This window comes from Schistocerca americana, chromosome 1, assembly GCF_021461395.2.
Source record: "Schistocerca americana isolate TAMUIC-IGC-003095 chromosome 1, iqSchAmer2.1, whole genome shotgun sequence".
Lineage (NCBI taxonomy): Eukaryota > Metazoa > Arthropoda > Insecta > Orthoptera > Acrididae > Schistocerca > Schistocerca americana.
In genome coordinates this window covers 175,828,453-175,845,384 of record NC_060119.1, presented here as the reverse complement: position 1 = coordinate 175,845,384, position 16,932 = coordinate 175,828,453, and the positions used below count along the sequence as shown (strand labels likewise).

At 44.9% G+C, this 16,932-nt stretch overlaps 1 protein-coding gene across 1 annotated transcript; it reads left to right on the top strand.

The window, feature by feature from the left end:
• The first annotated feature begins 600 nt into the window (after nucleotides 1–600).
• On the top strand, nucleotides 601–16,632 carry LOC124606978 (trypsin-1-like). The gene is made up of 7 exons (XM_047139517.1): nucleotides 601–694; nucleotides 2,792–2,890; nucleotides 4,594–4,733; nucleotides 8,294–8,391; nucleotides 10,048–10,154; nucleotides 14,154–14,347; nucleotides 16,439–16,632. Exons 1-7 carry the CDS (start codon nucleotides 646–648, stop codon nucleotides 16,580–16,582), a joined length of 831 nt encoding a protein of 276 aa, XP_046995473.1. The 5' UTR covers nucleotides 601–645; the 3' UTR covers nucleotides 16,583–16,632.
• Nucleotides 16,633–16,932: the final 300 nt, after the last annotated feature.

Below are 16,932 nucleotides of genomic sequence, written 5' to 3'. Positions count from 1 at the left end.
TATTGTCAAGACTACAGTACTCTCAGTTTCACGATAATGTTACGTAACATGTAAAATACAATGCCCTATTATTTGGTAGTTCCGCCCCCGGTAGCTGAATGGTCAGCGCGACTGAATGTCAATCCTAAGGCCCCGGGTTCGATTCCCGCTCAGGGGCTGGGTGTTTTGTTGTCCTAATCATCATCATTTCACCCCCATCGGTGCGCAAGTCGCCGAAGTGGCGTCAAATCGAAAGACTTGCATCCGGCGAACGGTCTACCCTACAGGAGGCCCTAGTCACAAGACATTTTATTTTATTTTCTAAAAGGAGCTGGCAACAAAGATGGCCGGTAACTTCCGTGCACTCGGTCAATAACAGGAGCAGGTTATTAGTTTTATCAGTGCAAAGAAATAAAAAATATGTAAGTATACTATCAAACAGTACTTATCGATAAGAAGTTGATTGCTAAAATTTCAGGTCTCTCCTCTAATCAGACAAATGAGCTTCGTTATCAGACAGTTTGGTTAGACGTTCAAAGCACGTGATTTGGCCTTCCCTCTCTTCGAAGGTACAAAGGACAGCCTCTTGTAATTGGAGAAGTGGGTATATAAGAGGCGGGGAATCCGCTGTGGGGCACCTCGTCTCCAGACTCCCGAAGGTCCATCATGATGAGGCAGACCGTTCTCGTGCTTGCGCTCGCAGCCTGCGTTCTTGGTGAGTATTCAACGCTCTCTGTTTTGCTGTACATTTAGTTGTACGTTAGTAATCTGTTGTCAAGACATGTGGCCCTCTTGCTGCTCAATGTGTAGTAGCCGCTCTTCTGCTTTCCAGTCCCCGTCGTTTCCAGAGACATTGTAATCACCGTACGTCACACTCCATATTACGTAGATGCAAGGAAGCGAATTGGTTAAAACACAAAATTCATATTCAGGAGGACAATGGTTGAAATTGTTGTCTGTACATCAGTATTAAAGTTTACCGTGATGTCTCTAAACCGCTAAGAGCAAACGTTGGAGCGGTCCATTGAAAAAGACACGGCCGCTGATGACCTCGACGTTGAGCGCCCATAAGCCCCATCAAACGCACACACAGAAAAAGACACAGCTGGCACTTTTCCGACTCTTCTCCAGTCCTACTAGCCTGTGCTCTGTCTCTAAGGGCCTCATCGTTGACGTAATGCTAAACCCTAACATTATTACCTTTTCAGCCCTCACTCTCAGCGAGACCAGGTGTGCAGGATAATTGCGGGAAAGACGTAGCAGTAGCGAAGTCTGTTAACAATGCCACCCGTCCAAACAATGCAAGCTCTATTGTTACTCTTTCCACTTTTGAATTAATTTATCACTTACTTAAGTGCCGGCTGAAGTGGCCGTGCGGTTAAAGGCGCTGCAGTCTGGAACCGCGGGACCGCTACGGTCGCAGGTTCGAATCCTGCTTCGGGCATGGATGTTTGTGATGTCATTAGGTTAGTTAGCTTTAGCTAGTTCTAAGTTCTAGGGGACTAATGACCTCAGCAGTTGAGTCCCATAGTGCTCAAAACCATTTGAATTTGAACTTACTTAAGTCATTCTAAGACGATTAATGACTGACTGAGAAGGGGTCCGATGAGAGATTTAACTGATCGTGTGGAGAAGATTTTTATGGGGCTGGTCAAACGAATTGGGGCACAAACGATGTTGTTACTCGATTGTTTGATGTAAAGAATCAACAATGTTTAAGAAAAAACGGAAGTGTAGACCACATGCAGTGTCTGGTTTGAGTTTTCAGCATATTTGAATGGTGGCAGAATTTTTGAAAAAGGTTTTAAAAGGGCAGATTTTGATGTTGTTCACTATCTCTCAACAACAAAATTTAACAATGCTGGGGATGAGATCAAATCTATGTTGTAATTATTGCCAGAGGCAAAATCGGTGGAGACAAAAATGTTCTAATGGAATCATTGGGACCAATTTCGGATGTGATGTTGATGAACTATTGCTAACGTGGGAGAGGTGACATGTGGAAAGAATGCAACTTGTAGTATAACCATCGACAGCTTACTGTAACAAACAGGTGGGCTGCTGATTTGATGATGTCAGGTGGTTGCTTCGTCTCCAGTGCATAAGAAAGTTTGTTAAACAACTTTCATCGAAATTTAAGAGAGACTGAAAAAGGGAAAAGGAGGAAAATAATTAAAATATATAAAAATATACATAAAGTCCATTGTGTCTTCAAACTTCCAATTTTTTTCACAGTCCTATTTTTTACACAGTCTAATCGACTCCCTGTCACGAATGGTGATGATGAAACGATGAAGACAACACGAACACCCATTCCTCAGTCAGAGAACATCCCCAACCCGGCCGGGAATCGAACCCGGGATCCCGTGATCCAGAGGCAGCAACGCTAGACACTAGACCGCGAGTTGCGGACACTGCTCTGTGAGAGGAATAGGTTATATGCTGGCATGGGGTTTCACCTCCCTTCCCTCCTCCTCCTCCTCCTCCTCCTCATCATCATCATCATCAACATAGGACACAAACATAACATTACATTATGCACGGATTCATTACATTCATCTACACTGTAAAAAATACATATGCGGCACAACTCGCACATATCCGCTAGGAAAGACGCCAAAGTGTGCAGAACACATTTTGCGACAGGCGGCTGAACCAACATCGTGATTTATTTCAGTCAACTATGCCACATATCACCTAGATTTTTTTTAAATATTGAGATTATTTCTGTCGTCAAAGAGGAAGGTTGTTTGCATGTTAATGTTTTGTTTGTGTTAATACCACAATGACAATGGTTTCTGTTGTGTTGCAGCGGCTGAGCTGCCCATCCGCCGTCTCCCACACAGCGGGCCCCACAGGAGTTTCGGCCTGAAGCACGGCCGCATCGTCGGTGGTGCAGATGCCACCCTGGGTAAGTCACTCCAATGGCACCTGTCTGTCTTCTGATGTACTGAAACGTGAGCCGTAAACTGCAGCACGTCGAATAGGCTTTTGTATGTGAACGAACAGAGTTACCAAAGCAGTGTGTGGTTGTCGTACTTTAACAACGGGGAAGAAAGAAAAAGAAATCGACTGAAAGTCTTTGAAATACGACGTTTGGAGGACTTAAACGTCAACGGTATTGAATGTAAATGGAAAATTTAAATTTTTCGAGAGGGGTTCCGGAAGTGCAGTGAATCTTAAATAAGATCTGTTAAAACTTCCTTTCATTTCAAGTAACGAAACAAATTGAAACTGGGAAAATATTATTAATTCATATTGACACGAGGCTGCACTGGTGCAGTGCATCCGTTGAAGGAACTGCACACAAGAGACTAGTGCGACCCATTCTAGAGAACAGCTACAGCCTTACGTCTGTTAGCAGGAATGGAAGGAGACCATCGGAAGATAACGGTATAGCCTGTGGGTCAGCGCAAGAGAGATCTTAAAACTGAATTGTGGACAGGTAAGAGCCGTGGTAATCGCGAGTCTGTGTTAGCTGTACTTAGGTAGACTTTACAATGGTTCTACTATTTCCATGGTACATACGTGTAGGATGAAAGAGAGAGTAATGTGCACGATGTAAGGTGTGTTCTTTTCAGTTTTTGTGGTAATTATTTAGTTAGTGTACACGTGGAACCAGCCTGCTGTCTGTGGGCGGAATCTGCTTGATTGTCCCTCACTGATTTAACGGGAAAAACCGAACTGTGCGTAGTTCGCTCGATTGATTTACAAAGTTGCGAATGAGTACCCTGTGCTGTCCTAACAATGCCTCCTTGAGTGTATTATGTTCAGAATTTTTAAAATAACTTCATTTTCACAGGAGACAGGAAACCGAACGCACCTCGTTTAGAATTCCAATCAATAAAACTATGAAAGGTAAATAACTCATGGTGTTAGTCAATAAAAACGCCATGGCTCTTGTGCTGAACCATCATGTGCTGAGTGCAGAAAATACCAGAACACTGTGGGGAAAGTCAGGCGGTCAGTGAGGTACCTCGCTAGCTACGGAGTTGGACTGAAAACGTGCGAAAGTCACTAAGTGAAGCTGCCGCGGAAAATGTTGCGTGGCAAGCCCGGTCTGTCTTCTTTCTCCCTCGGAGCCTTTGTCCCGCTCCTACGCGGGGTCGGCTGTTTACTACGGATTTGGCAGTGTTGATTGCAGAGGGTGGCCAGACGCCCCTCCTGCCGCCACCCCGAACCCCCCGGGACGTAAGTAGGGTACCCCAGCTGTCTTCGTCTAGTGTAAGTCATGAAATAGTGCGAACGTTTTCAAATGTCAGTGAGTCGTGTAACTGAGGCGGGACTTGGGGACCGGCCCGGTATTCACCTAGCGGGATGTGGAAAACCACCTAAAAACCACTTCCAGGCCGGCCAGCATACCGGCCTTCGTTGTTAATCCGCCGGGCGGATTCGATCTGTGGCCGGCGTGCCTACCCGAGTCCAGGAAGCAGCGCATTAGCGCTCTCGGCTACCATGGTGGGTACTGGCAAACGCGGTCTGTCTGGGATATCAAAGCAACGTTCATTTCCCCTGCAACTGCACGTGGTGCATTGCTTGCTGTTCCTGGTAGACATTGTACTTTGTGAGGAGTGCGGCAACAGCAGGTGCTGAGCCGGCGTGTTGTTTGTGCAGGCCAGTTCCCGTACCAGGTGTCGCTGCAGTGGGTGCTGCTGGGCATCGCGTCGCACACGTGCGGTGCCTCCGTCGTCAGCGCCAACGCTCTCGTCACCGCAGGCCACTGCGCCGACCCGCTGTTCCTCGGACACTACGAGGTGAGCGGCACACCTAAACACTAACATTCTCACGTGTGAGTCGACTACAACCACAGATACTAATAGCAGTTGAAATTTCACTCTAAATGACGAGTTTCTGAACGTCGTTTCGACCAATGTCGTGTAACTGGTATTAGCACGAATGTTTTGTTAGATGACGATGTAGATGACACTCGTCCAAACGAGGCGACTCATCATCCGTGTTATACAACTGGTATTGTGAGAATACTCCATTTGTTGCACAAAACAGTAAGCCTGAAATACTGTACAGGGTGAAGCGTAATTCGCTCACTCGGGCTTCCCAGCGCGACTCCTCACATGCCAGCGATAAAAATATGTCTCTCACAAAATTTCGTCTGGCGAGCACATCCGGCAGAAAAAGGACATTAAAGAGTGGCAATCTGGCAACACTGTAACCACATGTACAGTAATTACCTCTGTCAAGACATCTTGTTTGCTCTGTGCAGTTGGTGCAGTGGATAATGTTTTGGGTTAGCATACAGGAGGTCGAGGGTTCGATCCTGGGTTCAAGCATATTTTTTTTTGTAAATTTAGTCCAGGTGATGCGGTATCTGGCATCTTAATCATCAACAGCGATTGCAGGGGGTCCTTTGAAAAATATTTGTACTTACATACTATAATCGTAGAAATGGAAGATTGGTCAGCTTTGAAAGAAGCCCTTTCCACGTCGTGGGCTCGAATTTATTCGCACCACTTCATCTACTAGATGCGAAACCTGTTTTCTTTGTACCTTCCTCTAATGTTCACATAGATTAGTAACAACTATTATTGTTGCCTCACTCAGGTCTACTCCATTTCGTAAGGGCCTTACGTTATCAGTAGGACTAGCAACATGCTTTGTAAATAATGTCCGAACTCGGTTACTATTTCTACCTGTTATCACCATGGTGCTATTAATTGTTTCAACTGTCTGTTTCTTATTTGTCTAACCATGTATCTGTTGTGTTTAGCATTATAAGATGTAAATTTAGGATACATGTGACGTAAGAAACGGTATATAATACAGTATGAAATGCCAGAATGAAATTAGCAAAAAAAAAAATGCGCCGCAACCCAGGGTTGAACCCTTGACGTCCTGCGTGCTATCCCAAAACTTCATCCACTGCACCCACTGCACAGCACAAGTAAAATGTGCTGTCAGAGGTAGTTACCCTTCATGAGGTTACAGTGTTGCCAGATTGCCACTCTTGAACGTCCTTTCTCTGCCGGATGTGCTCGCCAGCAGAAATTTTGTGAGAGACATTTTTTTATCGCTGGGATGTGAGGAGTCGCACTGCGAAGCCCGAGTGAGTGAATTTCGTTACACCCTGTATAAATGAAATGGCTTGCCATGACGTATAGAGAAAAATCTATTTCTAGGAGTGGTCGTGTTAGTATCGTCTTCAGTCGTTGCAATGTAACATATCATACGGAGCAGTGAGACGTACAAGATAATGAAGATGGACTAGCAGCAGATACTCACTCTCCAGCAAAATAAATAACAGACCAACAACCATTTATAAAGTTTTCAGTTTTTAGTTTTAACTATCAGTAACAATTATGTAAATTAAAGGTGATGAGGAGGGGAGAAAGGAAAGGAAAGAAACTAATGACATTATTGGTACTTTATGCGGAATCAGCGGCGACGAGTGAAAATGTGAGCGATACCAGGACTTGAAACTAGGGTATCCTCTTTGCTAAGCGGTTGCGTTAACCACCACGCCACATGGACATGTTATTTATCGCTCATGCGTGGACTATCTCGATACGCTCCCCGGCCTACTCACATTCCCACCAAGCGCCTCTTATCTGCAGTCCCCATCCATGTCCTCCATGCTTGCTAATCTTAGATTCCCGCCGGAGGTTGAATGTAACTGATGGCTGTGAATTCACTGTCCAGTGTGGTGCATCACTTACATGAATGGGTGGTCCGAAAGAACAGGCACTATGTATTCTTATAATTGATGGCACGTACTTAGAACATCGCTGTACGCAATTTACGGTAAGGTATACAAACGTTGCAGTCAAGACGAAAACTCAGGCAATAACAAAGAGTCATTTGTTGCCTTAAAACTGCAGTACAGTTGGCTTCTGTACAGAAAGTACAAAATTTCTACATTTATGAAGGTCTTTCGGCACGTTAGTATCCCATCGACTAATATCAAATACAGGGAGTATCTTCGCAAAAGGGAGACTCTTTTAGCAGCCAGTATTTGAGTCTGTACCTCGAACAAAGGTAACACTCGAAATATAATGGCGTCGTGAGTAACTTTGGGGAAACATGGAACCACATAGATAGTCTATCGTCTTTGATAGTGAAATGCAGCACACCTTACACATGGTAAAAGTAGAGGATAATGTGAAGGAGCAGAATGCAGATGGCCGGCCGGAGTGGCCGAGCGGTTAAAGGCGCTACAGTCTGGAACCGCACGACCGCTACGGTCGCAGGTTCGAATCCTGCCTCGGGCATGGATGTGTGTGATGTCCTTAGGTTAATTAGGTTTAAGTAGTTCTAAGTTCTAGGGGACTTATGACCACAGCAGTTGAGTCCCATAGTGCTCAGAGCCAGAAGGCAGATTCCGGTACCTTTTGAGTTCTGTGTCGGTTTCTAATGATCTCGTTGTCGACGGGACTTTAATAAACGATAATTTTCGTTTCGGTACTGTGGTGGTTGTCTGTTCTAAACTCGGTCACTTTGAGGAAAATGGTTAACTGCAACGTTACGATGAGGAATAAAATCGGAGAAGCGTATTGGATCGATTGTAAGGAGGACAAATCGACGATCGAAAGAGAGTTCAGTAGTTGCAAGATAAAATGAGTAATACAACCTTTTTTTTTTTTTTTTTTTTTTTTTTACACTGCTCAACTGAGTGAGATCTTCGGCATGTCAGATTGCAGGAAGATCAATCAGCAGAAAAGTCTCACGAAGAAGTAATGTGCCAGACCGACAATAAAAGTGCATAGCCTTCAGGAAAAGTATAACAAAAATGTGGAGAAATATTGACCCCTAATTTTGGTTGAATTATGTCGTTAATGGTGAACAAAGGGACGAACAAATAACGACAGATCTTGGACAGTGCGACTGCTACGGTCGCAGGTACGAATCCTGCCACGGGCATGGATGTGTGTGATGTACTTAGGTTGGTTAGGTTTAAGTAGTTCTAAGTTCTAGGGAACTGATGACCTCAGACGTTAAGTCCCATAGCGCTCAGAGCCATTTGAACCATTTGAAATAACGACAGATGGGTTGTCTGCCAGGCAATCTACGGTAGCTGCCTGTGTATGTCTATACTGTATACACGTGCAGAAGGCTGTTAAATAATATGCACAGCCATTCTACGAGCGGTAGCATGGCCTGTTCATCACGTAATAGTGGAATTAAGTATGGTCGTTGATATAGGTTGACAAATGCATATTGAAGCAACATCTTGACATCAAAGACATCTTGACACACCTCCCAAGACGGTTTCTCTGTTGTTTCAGTATAAAGTCGTATTGCACTTCTTTGCTAGCAAGGGTTAATAATAAGCCTCGATCGTAATGTCTGAAACTTGTTCCAGGCCGTCGCCGGTATCAACTCCCTGAGCAGTGACTCGTCCATCGAGCAGAGGAGCCAGGTCTCCGAGCAGATTGTGCACCCGGACTACGAGATGGTGGGGTAAGTCTCAGAGCCGCCGCTCTTTGGAAAGCGTGTGGAACGTGAATTTCTGACCTGCCCATACAAAAAGTTCCAAAAATAGTGATTTCAAAAACAGTTGTGGTATGTATCACAACGAAATGTAGGAAGTTGCAGTCATTGTATTAGTAGATAACCTGCAACAAGATATGTCACTGAAGGGGCCATTGAAATATTAACTATCTTAAGGCTGTAGCATATGTGACAGGCAAACAGACTGACAAGCTATTTCAATGTCTGGATGAACATTCATTCTACGGTTTTCCATGCCCATGAGAAGAAGAAGGCACATTAATGACTAGAAATAAAAGATTTAACTTGCAAACCTTCCTTAGTAACTTTTTTACTTTGTTGATTCCAGTTTAGTACTTACTAAAATCTGCAATATATTATTCTTGGCTGAAACTAACAGTTCTTAATGTGCTGGTTGCAGACACTAGAGAACTAATGAAAACTTTAAGTATCGCTCCTACAACAAATAATACTAAAATGTGCCAGAAAATATTACTATCTCCATAATTCCTGAACCTGAAATGATGTTCGTGACGAACATTGAAGTCATTTTTATCCACAAGCATAGTCCAGGAAAAGGAATGCAAAGCTGATGGTTCCTTTAAAAGTGCAATGTCGATTTCGTTCTACATCCTTGACACCATCCGAGCTTGTGCTCCGTCTGTAATGACCTCGATGTCGACGGGACGTTAAACCCAACTCTGCTTGCTTCTGCGCCACTACAGGGTGTTCGTCTGAAAATGTGCTAAATTTCTACTTACAACGTAATTTACCGTGCTTTTATAAAGTCCAATGAGACGAATCTCCGTTGTTGAAGGGTATGAATATGCACGCTGGTCAAAGATGTTAGATCGCATGAGGTATCTTACGTAGTAGAAGAGCAAGCTTTGATTTATCACAAGGAAATGAATTTCTGCAGCCACTCACCTGAAGTTCATTTCCTTACTAGAAATAATCCCATATTCATACAGAGGTATTAACTGCTACTCGTACCAGTTTGTTTTCAGACACAGACAACATTCTTCAACAAACTGTTGAAAATGTTCTGTAGTTCTCATCTAGAAACCTCGAGAGAAGCAAAATAAATTAGAAACTGGAGACGGAACCATAGTTAACTGGATATGAGTAGAGGGTCCTACTGAACTGCCGGTCAAACGAAAGCCGTTGCGTGCACGCGCGTACTGCAGCTCATTAGCAGGCCGGCGACAGTGTAGTGGCGCCACTGAAACGGAAGACTGGCGTGCATGGTGTGAGGAGGATCACTCTAGTGGTAGTAATACCAAACACCCCAAACCCAATAACACCACGATTACGTGTTGCACCTATCTATTGGCAGACGACCTCTTCAAGCGTACACAATCTCCGAATATTGTTTTATTCCTGTTACTGAGTGCTTTAGCGGTCCAAATAGTGAGAATGACAGATGAACTGGTTCTGTGATTTATGCGTAACAAGTTAACTTGGAGAGATGGTAACTCATTTTTCTACACAGGTGATTAATTTCTGTGGCACGTTCGTTGCCCTACAGTTATGGACCAGCCTGGCATGCAATACACCCGTGTTCACAAACTTTTTGCTGGAATAGCAGGTGGTGTTAAGGTTGTTGAGTTGTGCTCTGTGTTGCAGCACTGTCGCCATCAACGACATCGCCGTCTTCCTGCTGCAGTCCAGCCTGTCTCTGAGTGACAACGTGCAGGCCATCTCGCTGCCCACCGCTGGATCCGTCCCCACTGGTAAGTCCGCAGGCCGTGTCTGATGTTGTCATCAGTCGCTGTTACTGGAATGTAGTAGCAATAGGCCAAATCCACAGTGTAGAAAATACACTTGTTTACAGAATACTTTTAATATAAAGCAGCAGACTAGTCATAAAAATTGTAACTGGTTGAGGTTTCCATTAAAAATATGCCGTATTATGTAACAGCGTAGGAATGTTGTTTCACGAAAAAGGAGCCTACTCTTTCTCTAGGATATTGTTCTCCCATTTATTTTCATATTTTATGTTGAGCGGCGTCATAGTCTAGTCATTTCTTTTCCGTTTGTCATGTAGTGTTAGTTGCAGAATAAACCATAGCGATAAAAAATTGCTTACAAGATCAACAACTTATTTTTTACGTATATCTATAAAATGATTCGCTGGTTCAGACTGCCTATAACCATCTTTTGCTGTCAGAGGTAATCGTGCAGGTTCAAATTGGCTTCCTGTTTACTCTGTCAGAGACGTCTTATTATAATCATCTTCTCGACCGTATACCTGTTCAACAGTGTTAGTGTCAGCCTTGCCATGAAATGGCCAACTGTTGCTCCCCATGTAACCGTTTCATTAAGAAGGAACAGCCGATTTGCGCATATTTTAGATGTGATGCCACACAGAGATATGTGCATGTAAGTGACTGAGCTGGAGTGAAATAGACACGTGTCACGCAAGATTAGTTCAAATTAGAATATATAGTAAGAACTGACCTGAAAGTAATAGCTTGATTCTGTTTGATCAGAAATAAAAATACTGTTTATCCAAAAACGTTTTGCCATAGTTGGATGAGGGTGATGTTTTACCGTTGGATGATGTAGAGGAAAGTTAATCACATGATGCTAAACATTTTTGCGGTTTGCACAAACCATCTTTATTACAATCGAGGATATTATCTAGCTATCTATACTATCGAATTTTATTTTTCCTTTCTCTTTCTACCCCTGCGTTTCACTGTTAACTGTTTTATTGCCTTATAAATTCATAAAATGTTTATTTTAATAGAGTGCTGTGATGCTGTCTTGCAGACATGTTTGTTCATGATTGTCTCTTATCGTTCCTTTCCCTTGACCGCTAGATAATTATCACCATATGGCGAATTATTGTAAGTCACTTGCTGCAGTTTGTGTAAACTAAACTGATAGTTACTACGTGGCCCCTTTCGCCTCTACAGATATCTCACTTTTTCTTTGGGTGGCTGCATGGTTGTCGGTTCCTGTTTAATTCCTGTAAATGATCATAAGTAACGGGACTTATTGTCCACCTTAATCGGACCTGGGTCGTTCTATAATTGCAGTCGCGATCACGCGCTTTAGGGCATCACTGCAGATTCATTCAAAACAAATGGGTACCCTGACTTAACAAGTACAAACAAGTTCAGAGCGTACTCCACCATGCAAATCCCACCTGTCACCTGTAAACTACTGTAATTTTTTCTACTAATATCAACTTTGGTTATGAGCACTCGTATTTCATGAGATTTGAAGTCACTGGTTACACATTCTAGAACCCTAGGTTATGATGAACGCTGCAGTCGATGGATGAACATTTAAGGAATGTGGCGTTGTTCTGTGTTACCGAAGATTTTACAGCGTCTTCTACATCTTCATCATACTCTGCAAGCCACCTAATGGTGTGTTGCGGAGGCTACATTTTGTATCGCAAACTGAGCCCTCCAACCCTGTTCCACTCGCGAATAGCGCGTGGGGAGACTGATTGTCGGTAAGGCACTGTGTTGGATCCAATTTATCGAATTTTCTCCTCATCGTCTTTACGCCAGACGTATGTAGGGGGAAGTAATACACTCCTGGAAATTGAAATAAGAACACCGTGAATTCATTGTCCCAGGAAGGGGAAACTTTATTGACACATTCCTGATACATCACATGATCACACTGACAGAACCACAGGCACATAGACACAGGCAACAGAGCATGCACAATGTCGGCACTAGTACAGTGTATATCCACCTTTCGCAGCAATGCAGGCTGCTATTCTCCCATGGAGACGATCGTAGAGATGCTGGATGTAGTCCTGTGGAACGGCTTGCCATGCCATTTCCACCTGGCGCCTCAGTTGGACCAGCGTTCGTGCTGGACGTTCAGACCGCGTGAGACGACGCTTCATCCAGTCCCAAACATGCTCAATGGGGGACAGATCCGGAGATCTTGCTGGCCAGGGTAGTTGACTTACACCTTCTAGAGCACGTTGGGTGGCACGGGATACATGCGGACGTGCATTGTCCTGTTGGAACAGCAAGTTCCCTTGCCGGTCTAGGAATGGTAAAACGATGGGTTCGATGACGGTTTGGATGTACCGTGCACTATTCAGTGTCCCCTCGACGATCACCAGTGGTGTACGGCCAGTGTAGGAGATCGCTCCCCACACCATGATGCCGGGTGTTGGCCCTGTGTGCCTCGGTCGTATGCAGTCCTGATTGTGGCGCTCACCTGCACGGCGCCAAACACGCATACGACCATCATTGGCACCAAGGCAGAAGCGACTCTCATCGCTGAAGACGACACGTCTCCATTCGTCCCTCCATTCACGCCTGTCGCGACACCACTGGAGGCGGGCTGCACGATGTTGGGGCGTGAGCGGAAGACGGCCTAACGGTGTGCGGGACCGTAGCCCAGCTTCATGGAGATGGTTGCGAATGGTCCTCGCCGATACCCCAGGAGCAACAGTGTCCCTAATTTGCTGGGAAGTGGCGGTGCGGTCCCCTACGGCACTGCGTAGGAACCTACGGTCTTGGCGTGAATCCGTGCGTCGCTGCGGTCCGGTCCCAGGTCGACGGGCACGTGCACCTTCCGCCGACCACTGGCGACAACATCGATGTACTGTGGAGACCTCACGCCCCACGTGTTGAGCAATTCGGCGGTACGTCCACCCGGCCTCCCGCATGCCCACTATACGTCCTCGCTCAAAGTCCGTCAACTGCACATACGGTTCACGTCCACGCTGTCGCGGCATGCTACCAGTGTTAAAGACTGCGATGGAGCTCCGTATGCCACCGCAAACTGGCTGACACTGACGGCGGTGGTGCACAAATGCTGCGCAGCTAGCGCCATTCGACGGCCAACACCGCGGTTCCTGGTGTGTCCGCTGTGCCGTGCGTGTGATCATTGCTTGTACAGCCCTCTCGCAGTGTCCGGAGAAAGTATGGTGGGTCTGACACACCGGTGTCAATGTGTTCTTTTTTCCATTTCCAGGAGTGTATGTTGTCTCTTCCCGGAAAGGGCTCTCTCTATATTTCAATAGTAAATCTCTCCATGATGCACAACGCCTGTCTTGTAACGTCTGCCAATGGAGTTCGTTGAGTGTCTCCGTAACGCTTTCGTGCCGACTAAATGATTCCGTGACGAAACGTACCGCTCTTCGTTGGATCTTCTCTATCTCTTCTATCAGTCCGATCCTGTAGGGATCTCAGATTAATAATACTCAAGAATCGTTCGAACAAGTACCTTATAAGCCACTTCTTGCGTGGATGAGTTACATTTCCTTAAGGTTCTTCCTATGAATCTGTCTGGCATCTGCTTTTCCCACTACATGTTTCATATGGTCGTTCCACTTAAAGTCGTTCCGGATCATTACTCGCAGATATTTCAAGGCAGATACTGTTTCTAGTGGTTCGTCATCAATAGCGCAGCTGTACATCAGTGGATTGGTTTTCCTATTTGTGTCAAATATGTTACATTTATTTACGTTCAGGGTCAACTCCCAGAGCCTGCACCATTCAGCAATTCTCTTGAAGTCATTGTGCAAATCGCTACTACCTTCTGGCGTTGCTACTTTATTATAGACAACCGTATCATCAACGAACAGACTTAAACAGCATCCGACGCTTTTTACCAGGTCATTTATGTATATTGTAAACAGTAACGGTCCAACCACACTTACTTGGGGTACACCGTAAATTACCTCTATATCTGTCGGTTGTGTTTCGTTTGGAGCGACGTGACGAGCTAGACCTTCCGTTTTGCAGCTGGATCGTCTGCGATCCTGTCAGGCTGGGGTAGCACCAGCACTGGAATCCTGCCCCACGTGCCCGACATCCTGCAGTGGGTCGAAGTCAGCATCGTCAGCAACACGGAGTGCGAAGAGCTGCTGGGCGACAGCGAGCTCAACGACGACAACATCTGCACCGGGCCCGTGACCGGCGGCATCTCCGCCTGCTCGGTAAGTAACCTGCCGGAGCCTCAGGCGGCGCCTGTGCCCCAGGGGGGAGGCCGGTATTAGCGAACAGTGGGATTTGTACACGCACGACAACTTAAGACGCCTTGCATCAGTTAACCCTTTTAAAACTTTCCCTTCAGGTATGCGAGTGTTGTTAGAATACATACAGGGTGATCAAAAAGTCAGTATAAATTTGAAAACTTAATAAACCACGTAATAATGTAGATAGAGAGGTAAAAATTGACACACATGCTTGGAATGACACGGGGTTTTATTAGAATCAAAAAAAGTTCACAAAATGTCCAACAGATGGCGCTCGATAGCAAAACTGCTACCGTGACGGGTGAGAGGTACGCCGATATGTTGCAGAATCGCATCATCCCCAGCCTGGCTGATAAACACCTGCTGGAACGTGCGATGTTTATCAGGAGAGCGCTCCACCCCATATTGCTAGACGCGTGAAAGATCTCTTGCGCGCGTCGTTTGGTAATGATCGTGTGCTCAGCCGCCACTTTCGTCATGCTTGGCCTCCTAGGTCCCCAGACCTCAGTCCGTGCGATTATTGGCTTTGGGGTTACCTGAAGTCGCAAGTGTACCGTGATCGACCGACATATCTAGGCATGCTTAAAGACAACATCCGACGCCAATGCCTCACCATAACTCCGGACATGCTTTAGAGTGCTGTTCACAACATTATTCCTCGACTACAGCTATTGTTGACGAATGATGGTGGACATATTGAGCATTTCCTGTAAATAACATCATCTTTGCTTTGTCTTGCTAATTATTGCTATTCTGAACAGATGAAGCGCCATCTGTCGGACATTTTTTGAACGTATGTATTTTTTCGGTTCTAATAAAACCCCATGTCATTCCAAGCATGTGTGTCAATTTGTATCTTTCTATCTACATTATTCCGCGATTTATTCAGTTTTCAAATATATATTGACTTTCTGATCACCCGGTATTTTACCATCACGAAACGTAGAAACTGGAGTTCACTGAAGAGATAGGTAGCTGCATCAGCGCTTAACTTCTAGTTCTCTTACAGAGGTAGACAATATTGGGAACAGTCAACAGCATTCACAGTTGGGCTACTGGTGGCTGTCAAACTGATTGCAGTTTCTGGATCATTCTGATAATAGGTCATCATTTGTACGATAAATGAAAGCTACTCGAACTTACAGTATCTTGCAAGATAAGCAGTTACGTGAAAAAACATAACGAACAAGACACTCTGAACTGCTCTAAGGAGTCACACACGCATGAGGAAACTGATAAAAATCTTAGTTTAAACATGGAGAAAAGAAAAGATCAAATGATCAGTCGCGTTGAGTGGCAGCGCGGTTTGAGGCGCCATGTGACGAATTGCGCACCCCTCCCGCCGGAAGTTCGAGTCCGTCCTCGGGCTGGGTGTGTGTGTTGTTCTTAGCAATAGTTAGTTTAAGTTAGTTTAGGTAGTGCTTAAGTCTAGGAACCGATGGCTTCAACAGTTTGGTCCCTTAGGAATTCACACACACAAAAGATAAGATCAAGAGGATTAACGGGGTAGTAATAAGTTCGGATGGAATGGCTTGTACGAGGTCTATTTCTTAAGTAAGATCTGTCGTCCTGACACTGACTCTTTCTTTTGAAACTCAGGAGCAATTAGTAATCACCGGGTGCTAGATCAGCGCTACACGTTCTCTTGGACTTCTGCATCAACGTTCTACACCGCGTCTTCAATAATGAGTAATAATCGATCACTTTGCAATTCATTATCAACATTTGTAAAGAAAGTCATATCTAAACGTTTGAAGAATTTTGGAAACCATTTCACCTATTGTGGTGATTTCTGCTTAAACTTCACTAAGCTTTCGATGAATTTCGATCTCTTTGAAGAGTCTTTTGCACGGGGAACGAATTACGACACGTGTTTGACACTATACAGCGAAGTAGGCCATAGTTAAAACGACGATAACTCAAAACAAAAACACGCCTTCTATAATGATCTCCAACAGACGTACTAATTACGATCCCAGAACCTCACTATCTGATAAATCCACATGTCACTGGGTGTGCCGCATGCTGAGTGCTTGACTTCTTTCTCTGCAGGGAGACTCCGGCGGCCCACTGGCCCAGGACGGTGCCCTCATCGGAGTCGTGTCCTGGGGAATCATCCCCTGCGGTTCTGTCGGAGCGCCTTCCGTCTTCACCAGGGTGTCTTCCTTCACAGACTTCGTCAGCCAGTACGTTTAAACCATTCACGATGGGACCTGTGAACTTGATTGATTAACGCATAATAAAAATACTAAAAAAAACCTGCAGTCTTATTTGTTCCCTACATTCTGAAACCGAGGCTCTTGGACAATGATGAAACTCACTGATTCTCACTGAACAATCAAATAACTAGTCGCTCCAAAGGGCGGAGCTACAATGTCTTAAGAACACAGAATCGTAAACAAACTACAGAACGATAAAGTTGAAATGCACGCGACGTTCTTCCTAGACGAACGGAACTTTTCGGAAAACAGGAAAATTATTAGGGAATGAAAGGCTTCAACATTATTTCTTAAATCTGCAAAGACGTACTGCTATGAATGTCATTA